Source organism: Cavia porcellus, unplaced genomic scaffold (assembly GCF_034190915.1).
Source record: "Cavia porcellus strain 051 isolate PalLab524CR breed Dunkin Hartley unplaced genomic scaffold, mCavPor4.1 scaffold_28, whole genome shotgun sequence".
NCBI classification, from domain to species: Eukaryota; Metazoa; Chordata; class Mammalia; order Rodentia; family Caviidae; genus Cavia; species Cavia porcellus.
The window spans coordinates 33687832-33708456 of record NW_026947511.1 but is presented as its reverse complement, the minus strand read 5'-3'; the positions used below and the strand labels follow the sequence as shown (position 1 = coordinate 33708456).

Here is a 20625-nt window from a genome sequence, read left to right as displayed (position 1 = left end):
ATAAATGCTGAGAAGCCTCCAGGGAAAAAAGAATCCTCTTTGTTGTTGGCAATGCAAACTAATACAGCCCCTTTGGAAATCAGTATACAGAGTCCTCAAGAAAAGCTAACACTGGAAATTCCACTTGACCCAGCTATTCCCATTCTAGATATCTAGATATCTAGATATCTTCCCTAAAGAGTTAAAGTCATCATGTTACAGGGATATATGTATATCCATGTTTAGATCAAAATTTATAATAGCTAAAATTTATAATTTATAATAACTAAATCTTGGAAATCACCTATATGTCCATCAACAGATGAATGGATAAAGAAAATGTATTTATACATACTGAAGTACTTCTTTGTCATAAAGAAGGATGAAACTAAGGCATTTGGAGGAAAATGGATGTACCCTGAGACCATAACACTAAGTGAATTAAATTTAATTCACTAAGTGAATTAATACACACAGGCTTAAGTATTGCATGCTTTCTTTTATATAAGAAACCCAAAATATAAATAAAGAACAAAATGAAAGGTAGATAATAAAAAGTAGAAATATATTTTTCAAATGGGAAGAGGAGAAAGATGAAGGGAAGAAAACAGAGGGAAAGAGGATTTTAAAAATTGGGGGGAAAAGGAAATAGAACTTTTGCAAATGAGAGGGAGACCAAGAGATGGAAAGAACAGAAAGAAGTGGAAAGGAACAAAAAAGAAAATGTGTTATCTATGTGTACCAACTCCCCATGACAAATGCAATCACCACGTACTGCAAACATGCTAATATCAAATAAGGGAAAGTAATTTAGTGTCCTAAGTCACTCAAAGTAAATAATAGATCTTAAAATTAAAAAAAAATGATGTAACATGACTTCTGAGATGCAAGTCATGATTTCTGCCTGGCTCTTCTTTTGGGTTGGGATTCTCCCCAGAACCCTCTGCCACCATGCAGACAGGAAGCTCAAAGCAGCCTACCAGTAAAGCCACATGGAAAAGTCCAGATGAAGAAGGGAAATGTGGTCTCTGATCTGCAGGCTTCATCACGTATCACATACATAAGCACATGAGTCTGCAAGCGATTCCAGCTCTCAGACTCCAACTCCTCACTGAGTGCCCAGACATAACAGCAAAGCCATCCCTCTGGATGTCCTCTCTGGAACTCTTGATCTATAGAACCCGTGAACATAATAAACTGTTGTGTCATAACATTATATTTGGGAGTAATTTGTTACACAACCAATGTAACTAACATAACCATGACTTTATACATATTTGGATAGAAATATATCCTGTATGGTTAGTGTATCTGAACAGTTTTGCTATTTAGGCCTTCTGTATGCTCATTTTTTTCCACACTATTCTTTACCAGGATATTAGGCAGATAAAGCAGAATCTTGTAAGGCTGTTCTATTTCCCTTTTTAGATCCTAGGATTTCGCCTTCATGAAAATTGGCACTTTAGTTTGTAACAAGAATATTCATAACTGTAAAAACTAATATGAATTTCACCCTTCAGCATTATAAAGTACTTTGTCTCTTTCAATGTTCTTCTGCGTCAATTCTGCCTTGTGATATGCAGATTATCACTCGTGCTTTCTTCGTCTTTGCACTCATCCATTCTTTCATTTTAACTTTTCTGAGTTGATTTATTTCTGTTTCCTTTGTCTAACATAGAGAACTGGATTTTGCCTAATACACCAATCCAAAAATTTTTGTAACGGGTGACGTAAGCACATAAGCATACCTGCCTTTGGTTCACCATCAACACTCTCTTTATTCCTTTGGGGATTGTCATCTGTTTTCTTACTAGAGAGAAAAGTCATGTTTTTTCTATCATTTCTGCTAATACCTTGAAATGGCTTCTTTGTCTTGGTCAGAATAATGATGCTAAAATGATGTTAGGAGGCCACTTGGCATGATGGCTCCAGTACCCTGGGTTTCTACATAAGCAAAGTAAAACTCAATTCAATGTAAACAATGAAATGAAATTTAAGCTCAGCCAATCAGAGACCACGATTGACCTCTACTTAGGAACTTTCTACTTCAACCAATCAAATAATTTGTTTTGCTTCCTCACACCATAATAAAGTTTCTCCTTGTCACCAATCAGTGGAGGAGCTCTGAATCACTTGTGGTCTAGTACTGCATGATATATGAATCACTATCTCCTCAAAGAATAAACTGTTTAAAATTTAATATGCCTGAGTTTAGCATTTAACAATGGCCTGTGTGGTCTGGCTTCGGTATTGTTCTGACTTTATCTACCACTTTTTCCCACGCTACCCACCCCAGCCCCCCAGTCACTCTCACCTCATGGTTGTACTTTTTACAGGTATCAGGAATGTTCCTTCCTCTGCCAGGATCACTGGTCTGCCGGATATTTCCATTCAAGTCAGTATGGCCGCATCACCTTCCCAGGGGTGACTTCTGGCTGCCTAGTCTCAAATCACCAACACACACTCTCTCATTCCTTGCTGCTTCCATTTGATTCTCAGTGTTTATCTATAACACACTTTAGGATGCTTTTGTTTTAACCTTTGTTACTGAGCCTCTCTCATTAGAAGATAATCTCTTTGAAGGCAGAAATGATTGCTATTGAGGTAGAAAGGTATAGTATTTGTCTTTGTTCAACATAAGGGGCATAGTTGCCTATACTCTTTTAAAAGACATGTGAACAGGAGAGAAACAGAACAAATTTATTTAACCAAAGTTAAATGTAACCTGAAAGCCTTCAGAAAGAAAACCAAGGAATAGTCCCACTTTCTTGCATAGATCTGATAAACAATAAACATCCCTGTGGAAATGTGCCTAGACAAAAAGGGGGTGACTTGGTTTGGGGAGACAAAAAAATATGTTTGAATATTTCTTGGCCTGTCTGGGCAGCTTTCTTTCCTCATGGATATGGGGAAAGATCTCCCTCTAAAATGAGGATCTTGTAATCTAGGGGACAGTTAGGTGAGAGTATTTCTTTTTGTTTTTATGAGGAAGGGAAGGGGAAGGGAAACATAATATTTTTATGCGTCATGGCTGGCTTTAGGGAAAGGGCTTCGAGGTAGTACATTTGGGCTGGTACAAAACTGGTCAAACTACCAAGCAGAATCTGTCAAAGTCATGAGACTTAGTCATATGCATAGAACACGGGATCCAAGATGGCTGCAGTATCTGTATTTGAGACCAATAAGAAGAGTATGACTTTCAGTTCTTCATTTATATCTGGTGAAAGCCAAGTGAGTCTTCTGATAGGACAGTTTAAATCTGATGCCAGGCAAGTGAGTTTTGATAGGACAACCATGCCTTATTTGCATGAGGGAGAACCAATTAAAGGATTCCAAAACATACCTTTCTTTTATTCTTGTGGCCCCTGTCAATCTATTCACTGGCCTGCTCTCAGTCTGCAGGGCATACTTTCTCTCTGAGGCCTTTCACATTCTTCAGGTCAAAGAATCAAAGCATGTCAAAGCATCAAACTTCAGGGTACCATTTGAGCCCCAGCACTGCTGTATGTATTGCTCTAACCCTTATGTTATGATCATGACTTCAACACAAGAGTGCTGCTCAGTAGATAGCTCCTAAATGAAATAATAAATTCCTACGGATTTGGAAGGAAAAAAGGGCGGCTGCAGAGTAGGCTCAGCATACTGTGGGCTTAGTTCTCTAGCCCTCTGGCCTTAGCCAGAAATGCCAGGTTTTGCTGTTCTACATCGCCGATCCCAAAGAGGACTTTGATTATTTGATGTCAACACTGTATGAAGTAAAAATTTCACAGATATTCCAAGGGAGCAGATGAAGAAAGGGAGAAAACAGACACAAGAAGGAGAGCTCTCTCTTGAGAAAAGAAAATTTGTGGAGGAGGATGGTTGTATGGTTTTTCGTTAATCAAAAACAAAAAGGGACTGCATGTGATCCTTTTGATTTGGGAGAAACTGATGAGCTATAGCAAGATAAATAAATGAATAAAGAGCTAATCCACAAGGGAGAAGACTGTTTTATTGCTATCCCACAGATGTCTGTCCTAATATTTTTTTTCCCCTTTAGGGGAGGGTGGGAAGAGAGATAGGGGAGCAGCAATTTAAATGGGGACCTCCTCTGGGCAGTCTGTGTTTGGGAATTAGTGTTGCATTATTTTCCTGGCTCCCACCCCCTTTGTCATTTAGTTGAGAAACATTTGCCCTGGAACAGCACACAGAGTTTGCATTAGCATCCCTGAGGAGGGAACTCTGACCCTGTAGACTAAGGAAGCTACAAATGGAAAATTCCAAGTCGCTGTACTCTTTTATTTTCATGCTAATGCTTCTGCGGAGAGTATTTAAGGAAACAGACGCACAAGAATAATAAAGAGCCCAGGAAGAGGACTCTGGCAACACTGAGGCGTTGTTCCAGCATAATCTTACATCTTTCTGTTCTTGCAGAAGTCCACGGGGGTCAAGGTGAACCGCTGGTTTCATTTCATGAAAATGTTAAAGTGGCCTTGACATAAGATCAAATTCAGTAAGGATTAAAGATGCATAAACTTCGTTTCACTTCCTGCAGGCTACCTCAAGGCCATGAGCAAACCCTTCAGCAAAAGCTTTGGGGAACGGTGATTTCCCAGGATCCCCTGATGACCCACACCTGAGTTCAGCATACTCATCCTTTTCCATACCCCCACTGCACCTTTGACCCCTGACCACCTTCCCTTGTATTCTGTGCCACGAGAAAAATCAACCCATTCTGTCCTTAGAATGACCTCATCCTGTGTATAAATCCTCAAATGGTTGACGCGTCAGAGACCTACACTGTGCAAAGCCAAATTGCTCAGAATCCATTTCTTAATGTGCAAACAAAACTATTTCACCTTTGACTTGTCTTGCAAAGGAAAGGTTAATCAGAAGCATAGAATAATCATATTGAATTCTTCCTTTAAGAATATCCGTCCCCTAGTCCCAACTAGATTATGACCTGAAATTAGCAAGGACTCCCTTTAATGTTTCCCTAGATTCTCTTTCATACTCTGAAATGACCCACAGAAAGGTGCTTTCAACTAAGGACTCACCTTCAAACAAGGCTACCTCCCAATCTTTCTAAGGTTACTAATCTTTGCTGTTAAATAAACCTTTCAGGAGGCCATTGTTTTGAACTAAATTCCTGTACAAAGGCCCAACAGGCCAGACTAAAAATCAACACGTTGTCACTCCTAAGACTCCACCAAATGCAACCAAGTTGTTACTCAGCCTTGCCAGAAATAAGGAGAGAGGTTAGAGCCAAATTCCCAAACAAGTTAGTTTCAATTGACATCATAATAAAATTCCATCTACTTTAATCCTTACAAAAAAGTCTGATATTAACCAATCAGCTATCTTTCCATTGTACCATCTCCTCTTCAGAAGAAAGGTAACTTTCAAATGATCAGGGTTCTCTCTCTCTCTCTCTCTCTCTCTCTCTCTCTCTCTCTCTCTCTCTCTCTTTCTGTCTCTCTCTGTCTCTCTCTCTCTCTCTCTCTCTCTCTCTCTCTCTCTCTTTTGCTTTCTTCAGCTTTTCTGTCTATACAACGAAACTTTTCTGCTCAGCTCACTGGAACGCTTTCATGGAATGAAGTATCTTCAGTTCTAGAATCACAAATGAAGCCAGGTTATACATTATACATTAATTTGTTGTAATCTTGTCTCTGACAATCCCTCTTTACATTCTTTGGTGGTTGGTTAGACTGTAGGATTCCTGAAGGCAGAGCCTCCAGCTTCTCCTGTATCTCAGACATCCCTTGGTACTGGCCTGTGTGTGTGAGTGGTGCTCAGGAAAACCATGGGTGCCTGGCTGATGGAAGAAGCAGAAAGAGGCCCCTGCAGTGACCTGAAGCATATGGAATTCTGAGTAAGGGAAATGAAAAGCCCCCAAAATCCCAATACCACACCCTGCATAAAGTGCACACATCCCAACAAATCCAAAGTTATTGGAAAAGTAATGGCCCTCTCCCTTGACCAGCCCCCAACCAAAAAATTTCATTAGAATGGATAAAAAAAAAAAAAAACAGGGTAGTAAATATTAATGGCTGGGAGGAGGCGAGCTGGCGGACCCAGGCTGCTCGGAGCAGGTGTTCACCTCTCTCAATTTCAATCCGTTTGCAGCCAACTACGTCATCCTTTGGCCTTCTTGAGCTCACCGACAGGCCATTTTTCATGATTTTACCATTTCTGGCCAAATGCAAAGTTTTTAATTAAATGTACCACATGATTCCAGATGTTTGTTTATTTGTTCCAAAAAAAGGTTGTAAAATCACTACATGAGGAAAAACCCAGGGCAGAAGGGTAAAGTTTTCTAGACGGGAGAGAGAAACAAAATGAGTGGGAAGAACTGAGGCTGGGAAGTTACTACTGGGCACAACTCTCAGCAGAACAATCTCTACCAAGAGTCCTGGCTTCCAATAGGTTTTTTTCCAAAAGCCTGAGTGTCAGCAATAAAACACACTGAGCGCTTGTTAGTTTTAAAAAAACTATAGCTCATCGTTAAGCCAAAGACCAGAATGAGAGCACATTTTTGTGGCTGCTTGTTGTTTGTTTGTTCTTGTTGCCACAAGCTCCACTACATTGACTGCACCAGCCTTCCATTTAATAGAGCAGATTATGGTTCATGCATGAATGACAGGCAGAAGTTTACAACGAGAGGGCCCGCAAGAGGGGGCCCCAGCAGAGACACAGCTTCCCACACACCAGGCCGGCTTCCTAAGGGATTTCTGCTTCTCTGTTTCTCTCTATCCCAAGACACAATCAGTCTTTCAGTCCATTGTGTTTGCTGGAGAATATTTCTCAGATTCCTTCTCTTGTTCTCTGAACCCCCCAGCCAGACAGCCACTTCAGACCTTGATCTCTGAAAACTGGATTATGTTAACTTAGTCCTAATGGATTCTGGGCTCTACCTATGGGTTTCAAAAACCAACATCAGAAGTTCTCTGGAGATTTGTAGTATGAAAAAACACTGTCTGTCCATTTTCTCCAGTGCCTGAGCCTGGGTGAGCAAAACCATTGGCATCCCCAGACAACAATTCCAGAGTGGCCATGAGGTTCCCATCACATGAGCCCCCTCCTGGTCTCCTGGCTATATCCTGGTCCCAGCAGTCTGCCCCATCTGTTATCAAGTGGCTTCCTAAGTTATCTTTGTTAGAAACTCACTCTGTGGGGGCACTGAAGTCTCTAGATACAAAAGTCTGGTGTCAAGAAATCTAAAGCTTCTAGAACTGGAACAAATTCCCTTCAACACACTACCCTAAATGGCTCTTGGAGTCCAGATTCCTTTTTTTTTTTTTTCCTAAATCTTCCTTGCATATTATTTGGGATCAATAAGTCTGTAGTACCATTTTAAGTCAGATATTAATCCCTCTGGATTTCCAAAATATGGGAACTACCTGCCAAAATACTGAACTGCTCTACATGTGGAATTTCATTTATTATCTTCTCAAATCTGGGGCCTTCCTGGCATTAGTTTTATCTGCTGTTACCCCTGTGTTTCTTTCTTTCCTATTTCCCTTTTTTGGGAATGCCCTTCTTTTGCCTCCCATCTCCCTTGCCCAATGTGTTCTTCAAGACCAACATCATCCAAACAGCCATGCTTGATCTTCACTCATTCCCAACGTTTCTAAACATTGGTTGCACGCACTTACATCTTCCGCTAAATAGTACAACCCTTAACCATAGACAATATCTTATTAGATTAGCATTACATCATTCCTCATTTGAATTATACATTCCTAGAAAATGGAGTTAATATTCCCTATTTCTGAATTCTCCACAATTCCTAAAATATATTGTACACAGCAGGCACTAAACAGAGACCTGCTAGAAGAAGCCAAAATGGCTGCGCTTGCAGGAATCTTTACAATTTCACGAGTCATATTTGACCAAACCCCTGTTTTTTCCTGCAATTAAAGGAATAAGAATCAGCTCATGTTATCAAAAGTACATTTAAAATTTTCCACCCTGTAAATTCTAGGGTTCCATTTTTTTTTAAAGGTAGAGGAAGCATGTTTTTAACCATCATTCTTCCTTGGGCTCTGTATTAGGAGAAAGGGTATCTTTCTGACCTCTCATTTTACAGAAGCTAAGCTTCGTGCAGGGGGTAAGGGGAGTGGAGTCCATTTGTCACTCCTTGTTTTGTTTTGAGGGCAGGAAAACCAGGTTTGCAGCCCCTCTGTGCTCCTGTGTATACCACAATTCTGACCAAAGAACAGGAATAAAATAATTTTGAAGACTGCAAATGAAAAGTTATCCTTGGAGAAAAAGGATAGGAAATGGACCCCTATGGATTTCAAATGCTTAAAAGAGGCTGTTTAAATTTCCTGGCTCGAGTCCATGCCAGTCTTGGTAATAGTCTAACAGATTCATCCGTCTTCAGATTCCACTTGGCTTGATCTTCCATCACTGCTGCCCTCCCAGACAGCGGGCGCACACATGCACATCTATCTAGATACATGCAGAAGTTTTAATCTACACTACCTTCCATTCCAATCAGCCTGGCCTGGCTTCGTGCAGAGTGAAGCTATTGACCCTGTAAAGTAGCAGTGAGATGAATTTGATGACCCAGGCTAGAGTTTTTAAACCATTTCAGCAAGGTCTAGAATCAAAGGAAAGTACAATTTATTCAGCACTTAGTAAAGTCCTTTTACTTGGGAACAGAGCGCACTCACTGAAAATAGACTCCCACTGCCACACAGATAAAATAAACCTGTCAACCACGACTGTCAAATCACTAGTCACCTCGCTTAAATAAAGGAAACTTGAGCATCTCTCAGCATCTGAGAATTCCACCAAGATTATAAGCCCATAAAAGCATTATGATGGAAAGAAACTAAAGTAATAGGTTCTGTTGAAAATGTCATCAGAGGAAATCATTTTACATAATTAGAAAATGCTAATAATAGTTCTGCACAAGAAACCAACATACTCTTCCCCCTGCAAACCCAGGGCAAAGTGTGGCAGGGATTCTGAAAGACAAGCCAAGGCCGTGCTCTTATTTCTGACAGCTTCTCCTGCCCGCCCCCACTCCTCCGAAACATGTCTTTGTGGCAAGGAGTTTTCTCTCCTTCTCTTTCTGTTTTTGTTGGTGGTGGTTTATCCAGTTTCCAGAACACTCTCCATGGAGGAAACTTGGACCCATTGTGTTTTTATGAATTGGGGTCAATTTTTAATTTCTTAAAATATTTTTGGTACTGATGACTGAACCTAGGATAAGATACCTGCCAGGAAACAGTGCTAGTTTTTGTTTGTTTGTTTTTAGAAATCACTCGATTATTAGCTCCCTTGACTATCTAAATATTCCAGGACAAAGAGGTAATGTATAAGCAGGATAGTTTAGTCATAGAATCCGATCTTAGGTGAGATTTACCTGCCAAAGACACTAGAACTACCGAACAGTATAGTCCACATTTTTCATATGATCAGAGTGATCTAACAAGCAGTCAGTTCAAAAGCTCCCAGGGACTGAGCCATTAAAATAGACCAAATAAATGCTTGTATTTTCTTTGATGCTTTGCTGTTTGTCTGTATAGATTTTGTTTACAATGATCAAATCTACTCAGCTTTTACACTCTCTGTGAGGTGATATGAAAAGATGATAGAAATATTTAAAATACAAAAACATTGTCTGGAAGAGATAGGTTATCTCTACATCCTCTAAGTCTCAAATAAGTTGTGCCGAAGAGGTTTGGCATCAAGCAGGCTTCTCTTGAGCCTCCCTGAAAGTGTGGTACTCTGCTTGCGGACTGGAGTTTTCCTGGTCAACACTGCCCCACCTTCCAAACCCTCTTTGGTTGCAGACTACTTTTTCACAATATCCATTTAATTTTTCCCTTACTCATTGTACTTTGGCTGACTTAATCAGTTGGAGGAAAATATTCTGCATTTATAGCTTCAGTGAAAATGTATTTTATGATATCTCAGACTAAAAAAATATTTTTAAATAAAAATTTAAAAACAGCCACAGTTTTTCTGTCTTTATTTATTTATTCATTTGCTCATTCATTCATTTATTTGTTTATTTTTTGGATGGCACTCATTGACCTGCTTCATGGAGATACGTAGAAAAATCAATTGCTAAGCATAAAATGCAACTCACATTAAGGAAACTGCAAATGATAACTAATTATGATAAGTTGCCATGTAAATTACTCTGTGACAGTCCCAGCAATCAATTTCAAACACAGATAGATGAAGCCCCTAGTTGGCAGAGAAGATGAATGCCCCAAAATTGTGTCCATAACGTAACGGCAAGATTGCCAACAACAGGAAAGCAGGATGGCTGTCACCTCTAAGCAAGGTAGAAAATTTTGCACGGCAGATTTCCTCTTCATCTCCTGCTTTCTTTCTTTTGTGTACTTAAAGCCCAATGCTTAATATGGAAAGCTAAGTGTGGCACATCTTTAAGTGTGGCACATCCAGTGTGTAAGCACTGGAGGAAAAATAAACAATTCAGGGATATTCGCTTGGCTTGCAATTCATTTTTTAAAATGTATATGCAGGAAACATTGGAATGGGCTCCTTAGTATGCCAGCTGTTGGTGAGATAGGATTATGGTAGAAGTGCCAGCTTCTCTGTTACCATGTTTACACCATCCTTCTCTATGGTCTTCTCTGGGAAACTACATTTCCCAGAGTTCTCTCTAGAGCATCAATCTAGGTTATAGAGCCCTCCAAAAAGAGGCACTGAAATATGATTTGGAAATCTGGGTAGAAGGAGGGCAAGGACAATATAAGTATAGCTGCAATGTGGGAACTATTTGAGAGTCACAAGTCTAGGACTTCAGATTGAGAAGAACAGGAAGATGTTCTCACAGTGTCACTCAGATATGATGAAACTTTCTAACAAGCTCTTGAGTATCATTATCTGTATTGGTGAGAATATTGTACCTTATAGCAACTATAGCCTGAGCTCTGGATAGTAACCTCTGATGCTGAACATCCTTTTACCATGCTTCTTTTTCCTCTTCCCTCCAGCACATTGTCACCACTGTCCCTACCTGCACTTAATTCATATGTCCTTTTGCAAGATGACTGTCAAGAGTTATCCTGAAATTAAGGGCATAGAACACAGTAGTTTTTCCTTGCTTTTGTCATAGAGCTGCTCCGATCAGCACCAGCAATTCTTGTTGTATCCCTCTGTTCAGTAGGAAGAATAATATTTGCCTTCTCCATTATTTAACAAGTCTTGAGAATACATGTAACACAGCATAGAAATGGTTTCCCCTAAAGATGGTCTATAAAACTGTGAATTCTACTTAAAATAATTACCAGATACAGTGACAAGTTCTGGCATAGTAAGGTGTGTCCTGTCCACATAATATATTAAAAAAAAACACTTCTGCAGCAAATATGTCACCACTCTTCAATACATGATACTCACTGAGGACACAGTGCATAGATTGCCATTAGGAAACAGCAAAAATTCCCAATAGAGTATCACATCCCTCATACTCCAAAGATATTCCTAGGTATCTGTCAGAGAGCTTTTAGGTGGACGTTTCTAAATCTATGGCTACACTGCAACTGATCTCTTTCTAAGAATCCAGTCCTCTCTCTGAGAGTATCTACCTGTTCTAGAAAAATAATTCCATCACTTGCTCCAATTCATCTTATTCTGTTCCTTACTATCAAAATACAAAGTTTACAAAGTGTAAAATTAATTATCAACTTAGAGGTTATGCTTTGTGGCTGAATGCTCTTTGGCAGTGAATCAACAGACAAAGCTCTGTCCTTCATGGGTTGAGTTTTTAGAGGTAACAGAGTTGAAATTGAGATTCGGAGTCCAGCCCTTCCATTTACTGTGCTCACCTCTAAAGAAAGAGGGGAATCCTTCTTCATGTACAATCAAATAACCACAGGGGAATTTAAAGATACTAACTCCTTCCTGGGTTTTTATGACTTCTTGTTTTTTTTTGGAATGAATATCATGCTACTTAGATTTCTGTTATTATAATAGTCACTTGAGATAGACAACTTAGAAAGAGAAGACATTCATTTTGGCTCACACTTTTGAAGGTTTCAGTCCATTGTACATCAGCCCACTACTTTGCGGCTTGAGCAAGGCAGTACATCATGGCTGAAGAGTGTATGGGAGAAACATTCAATTCATGGCCTGGAAAGGAAGAGGACAGGCTGCATCCTCATATCTGTTCCAAGTGCATGACCCCAATAACCTTAAGTCCTCTCACTGGTCTACCTTTTAAATGTCCACAATCTTGCAACAGTCCTATGAGCTGGGAACTACTCCTCCAACATATAGGCTTCGTGAGGCAATTATCTAAACCGTAGTAAACATACATTGAGCTTCAGATAACTAGGAGGCCCTGCCAGGCACCATGAATATGATTGTGAACAAATAAATACAATCCTCCCCATTCTGCTTAAAAATTTATAGCATGTCTCAGAAGACAGGAATACAGCCGACTAACCTAATATGAACGTGTAAGGTGGATCAGAGACATTCTCTTTGGAGCTGTGATATTTAAGTTGATACCTGTAGTATGAGCAGGAGGGAGTGATGGGAAAGAGTAACTAGACTTAAAACCAGCTCTCATGCGCTTTTATTTATGAAGACTGTAAGATATATAAACCTGATCTCTATCACACAAAGCAGAAAATGAACAATTGAATTGAGGAGGTAGAAACAAATGTAAGTACTCTCAAAAAGAGCAAAAACCAGGAGATGCAGCTCTGGGGCACAGTGCCTACCTGGAAGCATAAGGTCATGAGTTTGATTCCCAGTAAAAACAAAACAAACAAACAGACAAACAAAAAGGGCAAAACCAATACAGCGCAGATCTGGGTAAGTTTCCTTCAGGAAGCTGGAAATTCTATGCACAAGCACGTGTGTATTGAATGGAATACCTGAAAGTACAAATGAAAAGCTGAGCTCTTTGTTTCCTGATCATTATTCTAAGTCCAGTCTTCCTTTGCATTTGAATCTATATTCCTCAGGACACGAATCTTGGGTCTATCACACTCGACATTGGAAGTTACATAAAAGGACAAGGAAAAATGTGATGGGATAGAAAAATAGCAATTTGCACGTGAACTACTGCCCACCAGTTTTTGTAGTTGTTGGTGCGGAAGGAAAAGAGATTGGGAACTAGGTAAATCAAAAATTATTTTCAAATAGAAGTCCCAGTTAGGACTTTATATATCAACTTTCAGCTTTCATGGAGGGTTGGACATGAGAGAATTGATGTCACTTGACTTCACACCATGAGGGACCTTTGGTTCCTTTCTGCAGAAATGTTTGCAAGCTATTTCCATGAAGATATTAACAAATGGCATCCATGCAGTTTAGTGAATTTATATAATCGTAAATTAGGAATAATTTCCTTAAATATAAAAAGCAACATGGAGCTAGGTGCTCTCATTCTGGGTATCAGAAAAATGGCTTTCCTGTTTGTTAGTGTATGATTCGTGCCAAGATGAAAAGTTTTCCTTTCATAGATGAGTCTCTTCCTTTCATAGATGAATCTAGCTGTAATGCCAACTTAATGAACTTCTTTGGCTCTTTAATTGCCTGCTCACAATCACTGGTCCAGAAAACACTGTTTCATGGTATAGACTTATTTTTTTTCAGCATCTAAATCTTTCATGCTGACTAAGCAATCAATGAGTCAAACAGGTGCAGAGACATATTTCAGTACAAGTGATGTGTCTGTCATTGGCTCCCTTTAAGTGACATTCTTGCATTTTTCCCATTTATGTTAGGCTATGACATCCTCCAAGAGCACCAATTTGTACTTTATCTTAGGTATTTTTTTTCATATTGTATTTCATATTTTGCCCTTTCAAGGGGCAAAATTTCTGATAAAATGGTAGGTAATATATATCCTATTCCTATTGACTTTCATTCATTTGATCACATCCTCTCATTGTAAAATCTCAGCTTCACGGCCTGATAAAACTCTTATAAAGTAGACTTGAGATTTCTGAGCTTTCGGTTCCCAAGCAAGATACTTAATAGACTATGAAGGAAAATTACTTTTACCCAAATATAAGAAGTCAATAAAGAAACTCACAAGGATCTGATGCTAATTTGAGAATTAACGCATTACTGTTGGGGGAACCCCCACAAAGCAGTCTATAAAGGGACATGCACAAGACCCTCCCAAGGGCATTCGGTGATGGAGAACTATTGATGCCCTCTCTCAACAAAGCATACTGGCAGTTACTTCTTCCATTTGACTCTGAGGAAAACTGATTTTCACAAAATCGCAAGTAAATTCTAATTACACTTAAGAATGTTTAAATGTAGAAAATTTCCATTGATGCCCCAATATCAAACAGTCATCATAAGTTCAATTATAGACTCCTGGAATCTCCATGACTAATCTCTCATCTTTATGTCCCACTCCACGAAGCCTGCAAGTCATCTCTGAGGTCCAGTTCCACACGTTCTGAACACCTTTTCAGCCTTTGCTCTGACCCAGGCATGCAGGGTAGCTGGGATGACAACACTGTGGCTGTCCTTATTCAGCGTCCCCTTGTGGGCAAAGGGAATTTTCTTCCGAAGGAAATAATGTATTTAAAATCTGTGATGCCCTCAATCTAAGGCTGTTCTTACTTAACCCTGGAAGAGTCATATAGTTCCAAATATAACCAGGATAAAACAGGGTAAACAAATTAGACCACATGACTTGCTCTTACCCTCGACAGTTCCAACTCGGGCAGTTGCATAGACCTTGCTGGAACAAGAAGCTAGGAATAAGGCATTTTCAAATGATACTCTTTGTCAGTACTCTGCCTGCCTTTGAAACTGAAGACTGGAGAAACGGCAAGGGGAATTCAGGGTTTGGAAGAACTGGGTAAACCAAATTAATGTGTTGAGGATCAGAGAATTCAGCAAAAACTACACATGAATTCTCTCGAATGTTGCCAACCAAACTGAAATTTGACTGAGCTGTAACACAGAGTTCATTTACTTTGAAATTATATATTTCAGCTATTATGTTCCCAAACAATCATAATTTTACAAATATTAGTGAGTTTCCCAATTTCTTTCCATTATTATTCCTGGAGGGAATGCTCTCCTTAGTAATTTTTAAGTATACTATCCCTCTTTTTGTAACAAAAAAAAATCATGAATTATATTATGCACTAGGTTTATAGGCCTCTCATTAGATTGCTAATACATTCTGGTTAACATCAGTGGATTTGACAGGTGTGGTTTTCTCATCAAGAACTTAAAAAGCACTGTGTTCCTTCTAAAGTGCTCAAGCAGCAAGTAAGGAGCCCAGAGCTCTGCGTGCATGGCCAAGGGTCCCTCCCACAGCCAGTAAGAGCGATAAAAACTGAATTCTCACCTCGGTGACTGGTGAGTTCTCTGGAAGCAGAAGGCAGGGGTGTGTACTGGTGCTCCTGAGAGTCAGCAATGTCCACATTGGAAGGCTGCATGATAAAAGCAAATGTCAGCAGAAGCAACACCAAACGCTAAACACCTTTGTTTACCAAAAATGTCTCCTTGAGATCTGAGTCTGGAGAAAATATTATCTACAGAGATTTCCTAGGAAGCCAGAGGTGTCTTTGAGGGAACAGATTTCTGGTAAGCACAGGGGAGGGCACAGAGCTTTGAGGGGCCTCAGCACAAGCAAATGGTTCTGAGACATGGAGATGGTCTGCTTTTGTGATGACCTGAAAGGACCTGAAGGAGGAAAAGTAAAGGAAACAGAGGAAATGGAATAGACTTCAAAGTTTCTATCCCAGGCCCTCTCCCAGTAATTCCCACAAAGCAAATGCTGTCTGCGAGCAGATTTCTATGGAAACGAATGGAGAGGCTAAGCCCTGCCCCAGGGTGGATGAGGAAAAACAGGGCTTATAGGGGCACAGTGGCATGGAGTCAGAGGGAAGTCAGAGCTGCAAGACTCTGCAGCATGAAATTGCCAAAGGGAAGGACATAAATTGTCACCAGTTGTGCAACTGAACTTCTGGCTAAGTTAACAGGAGCACTGAGAAATCCATCTGAAACTTGGATTTTTACAAAGGCTTAGAACCAGGGTGTTTTGGCTTTGTTATTTTTTGGATTATGAAATATCCATATATACATAATGAGGAACATTGAGATGGTGCTCAAGCCTGAATATGAAATGCATTCATGTTCCCTCTATACCTGGTCCACAAGCCTGAAGGAACTTTATGCAATATTTTTAGTATGCCTGCATTTGGACTGTAACACATCACATGAACTTTCCACTTGTGGCATCACGTTGGCACTTCACGTTTGGGATTTTGTAATATGTTGGATTCGGGATTTTCAGATTAAGGATGCTCAACTTGTACAGTGTCCATCAGCAAAACATTGTCACTCCAAGGCCTTAAGAGAAAAGAATGATACTGCTTTACTGTACACAAACATTTCTTTCACTACAGAACTGTATGTAGTATGGCCCAGGATGTTAACGCTCTCTCTTGAACAATATGTTCTTGTGGGCTAAAGCAGGAAGAAAGTACTGCACTATGGGATTGGGGGTAACACAGTGCCAGTCACCAATATGCCACATTCAAAGCATGGGTGCTTATAGCACAAATATCACCACTGTAATACTCAACCGAGATTTCTAAATCAAATGCAACTTTTTTTTTTAATATCCAAAAAGAACATCTGTGAGGATCAAAATCCTAAGCTTACAACCTTTCCAGGCTCCATGAAAAAGTAAATTTCATTAATGCTACATTTTTCTTTCCGGAATAGGAAATGCGTTCTATGGGATATATTTGCCCTGCTAGAAGCAGGCCTTTTCTCCAAAGAGATTACCTACATTATGGGAATCAAAACTAAGTAGGAGATTAGACCTACTAGCTAGAAAAATCCTTTAAACTTAATTTCTGACATTTGAGATGTTTGATTAAGCAACTTTCAGTGGAGACTTATAGAAAGAGTTCTGAGTGGAGTAAACCCAAAAGCTCTGTCCCTAGGTAGAAACAGACTTTTAAGGGAGCATTTCTTCACTGCAGCTCAAAGGCAAATTTAAGACAAATATATGATATTTAAAATTTGATCCAAGAGTTTGGGCTCCAGAAAGATAAAAGCTCGTCACCAAGAAAAGTGTTTTTAAAAAATAGATAAGACTCGTTATATTTATCATTAGATTTTTAGGGAGCTGCAAAAATACGGAGGAGTCACAACTTGGATTAAAATTTAAGAACAATAGTCACCACTATCTCTCTGTTTGGTGCCGGAGATCTTCTATGATCTCTGCATGATGAGGGAAACACAATCAATATAACACTTTCTCAGTGCTTGATGCAGGACACATGGGTCATTTCAAAGACCTACCATGATTTCTCCATACAACGCCATAGCTTTTCTCTAATATTTTTGCTCTATCTTATCCTTTAAAAGCAAACCTAAAATCCAGAATGCTATACTGTGGTGTTCCTTGGCACTTTAATGTCCATTTGGGCCATGGACAATTTAATGACAGCTTTTCCCTAAAACTTCTAGAAGAAACACTACCTTTTCCCAAGTACCTCTGATCGTACGAAACATTATAGTTCTGCAACCAAGACTAAAAGGACTAGATTTGTTTCCAAGTGTAGGCAAAACAAACTGGTGTGGCCTGAGTTGTCTTGCAGCCCTTGTTCCAAGCCCAGGAACTAAATTACTTTTCTGTTTACCACTCATTTATAAACTCAAGTCACGGGAAAGAACTAGAGAAAGGGGAACTTTGCAAACGGTGCCTTTTGCTGGGACTTTTGTGGCTCAAGGTTTAGGAAAACAACTACAAATCAAGATTCCAAATCCTTTTTGATATGGATTTTATCAAAAAGAAGCCTCTTTGATCTTGTTTCTAATATTATGCTGAGGAGCACAATTCAGAGAAGCATAATTATGATGTAAAAGAGGTGGACAAGATATCTTAAATTTGTGCACTGTCTATTAAAGAATAAAGAACTCACCCTGACACTGAAGCAGTATACCCACAGCATTCTGAATATAAGATAATAGAAGCATCAGCAGGAAAATCTGCATAATGCTTTCTTTTACCTGAGTTAGGAAAAGATGCCTAAAACAAGCAAAAGGGAATTTGGGCAAATCTGAATCTTAGGAACTATAAAGACTCTTCCAAACTTTAAATTCTTGCCAATTTTCCTAGCTGCCCTCGGCAAGGATTCATACTTCACTTATTTTTATCTCCTGTTATAAGACATTTGCCACCTTTACACTAAAATACTAGTATCCAGGATGCATGAATAACGTTTGAAAGTCAATAGGAAATATAATTGATAAAATAAAGGAAATGTCAGGAATTTCAAGAAGTAAAAACCGTAAGTCAGGAAACACAAGAAAAGATGGTCAAATTTGATAGTACTAAAGGCAATAGAAATTAAAACGAGGTATAATATTTTCACTCATCTTACTGGCAAACTGTTAAGTCTCATAATAGAAAGTGCCAGTGGGGATTCAGGGAAATGAAGGTGTTACCTTCTCATCCCTTGCCAGTGGGACCATGCATGGGTTCAACTACCTTGGAGAGTAATTTAGTAGCACCTAATAAAATTGAAAATTGGTGCAGCAATTTCATTTAAAATATATATACTATGGAAAATTTCACGCAGGTCTGCAAGTTTGAGACATAAAACCATGTTTATTGCAGCATTATTTATAACAGAAAAAACTGGAAATAACTTAAGTGTCTGTCAATGAGGAAAATGGATAAATAAAATGCCATCTATTCACATGACAGAATAATATTTAGCATTTAAGAGCAATAAACCTGATTTATATATCTCAATTGGAATTGGTTTAAAATTTATACAGAGTGAAAATGCAAGTTGCCAAGTGATAAATGTAGTGTGATACCATTTGTGTAAAGACATAGTTCTTTGATTTCATATGTGTATGGATACAGGTTAAAATTATCAAAGAAATGCTCTAAATTTATTTTTTAAAATTTCTTTGCCAAGGGCAGGGTGATGGGATGGGAGCTAATGGGATGTGAAGGACCGTCAGTTTTATAAATGATGATGATTTCTTTTGTTTAAGGGGCAGACTTGATGCAAAATATTAAAAAGCCCACAATTTGGATGGCACTTATAAGGGTTCACAATTTCTCCAACTTTTCTACATTTTGGAAATTTCTTGAAATTAGCCATGAAAATTGAAGAGGCAGTGCCTCTCATCACATCTCTGATCCCTGAAGTCCTGATTGATACGAGTCGATAATAAGAGGAAATTTCCTCTAATGGTTCTCTAGTACTTGCATAACATGGATTAATGCCATCTCTGGTTGGATTTTGGTGATGAAAATATCTCCTTTCTGCTTCTTCTAAAGCCACTGAGTGTGATCCATGGAACGGAAAAAACTGATAATGGGTAAATATGCATCTGCCGGATGCCAAGACTTGAAGTATTCCTTCCATCCGTGTAAGTCCTTTGGCTGAGCATTTGCCAAAGCATACTGAAGACTCCTTGATTCTTCTCCCATTCACAAATGGAGGATTGCTAATAATTTTTTCAACCCCCATCAATCACAGTAATAGTCCCTAATATACTGCACTCTGCAATTTCCATAATGCAAGGAGGAAGAGAGAACTTTGGCAACTCTATTGGAAAAGATTCAGTGAAAGTCCAGTCTCCACGAGAGACGTGCAGAGTGAGAACTTCACTCAGCGATCACAGAAAACAAGTTTCTTCAGACAAATGTCTAAAACCCAAGGCTCTTCCCCGTGGGCACAAGCCATGAAAACAGCAGCCCAGAGGATATTTGTGAACATCATGGATGCACAAAGGAATACGATACAGACCACAGGAAGAGAGAGTTGGCAGGCTTCAAAACAAGAAGGGGGAAGCTACAAAGTTATTTAATAGCCATAAATCTCCCACTATTTTTCACAAAATACCATCTATGACCACAGCTCCCCAACTCATTCTCCATCACTCAGCTCAAGTGGAACACTTTGGCATGCTCACTCACCCTTAAATCATGCACTGCATAAAGTGATCCCAGGTCTGGGAAATTTGTCAGCCTCTTTCAAGTAAAAGCAATCTTTACTTTTCATCACAATTCATTCCCTGAAACCATGGCATCAAGCTGACTCTTCTAAAAACATTTATTTTTTTCTCTCCAGAAGAAAACACATCAGTCATTCAGCTATCACATATTTAGTAACCACCTAGGACATGCCAAGCCCTGTACTGAGAATATCAACACAGAAAATGCAGACCTGGTTACATTCCTGAGGCATCAAAAATAATAATCGGACAATAATTAATGCTGATTAGAAAGAGTCATCAAAACGTGACATTATTTTCATATCCTGAATCAACACAGAATGTTGTCCCTGCCCTCTGTTTTGACATCTGGACGGTAGTAAGGGTAATTATGTCGTTACTTATTTTTCATTCATACTAATGGAGAGATTTTGGAATTAACTGCATTAACCTTCTGAAATTAACTGCACTTTGGCTAACTTACTGCAAAAATACAAGAAGTCCATACATGATTACTGCACAATGCCACAAATAATCTTTTTAAAGTCAAAGATAAAATTATCCATTCGTCATTATGCTTCAACTCAAAAATGCGAGCACTGTTGCCAGAAACAGAGTAGAAAAACTTGTCTGGTCTGAAGGATAACATTAGAGAAGGTAAGAACCAGGCTTAAGCCTGGGGCTTCCAGTCCTGCACTACACAGAGGTACCATGTCC

General features: G+C 39.2%; 1 protein-coding gene across 3 annotated transcripts in view; it reads right to left on the bottom strand.

Annotated features, from left to right (window-relative positions):
- Lrmda (leucine rich melanocyte differentiation associated) overlaps window positions 1-20625 on the bottom strand; it is a 996798-nt gene that overhangs the window by 182736 nt on the left and 793437 nt on the right. For all 3 annotated transcript variants that reach the window (XM_063238708.1, XM_063238709.1, XM_063238710.1), the window contains one exon: window positions 15281-15365. In XM_063238708.1, coding sequence (XP_063094778.1) covers window positions 15281-15365 — 85 coding nt within the window. The remainder of the gene's footprint in view (window positions 1-15280; window positions 15366-20625) is intronic.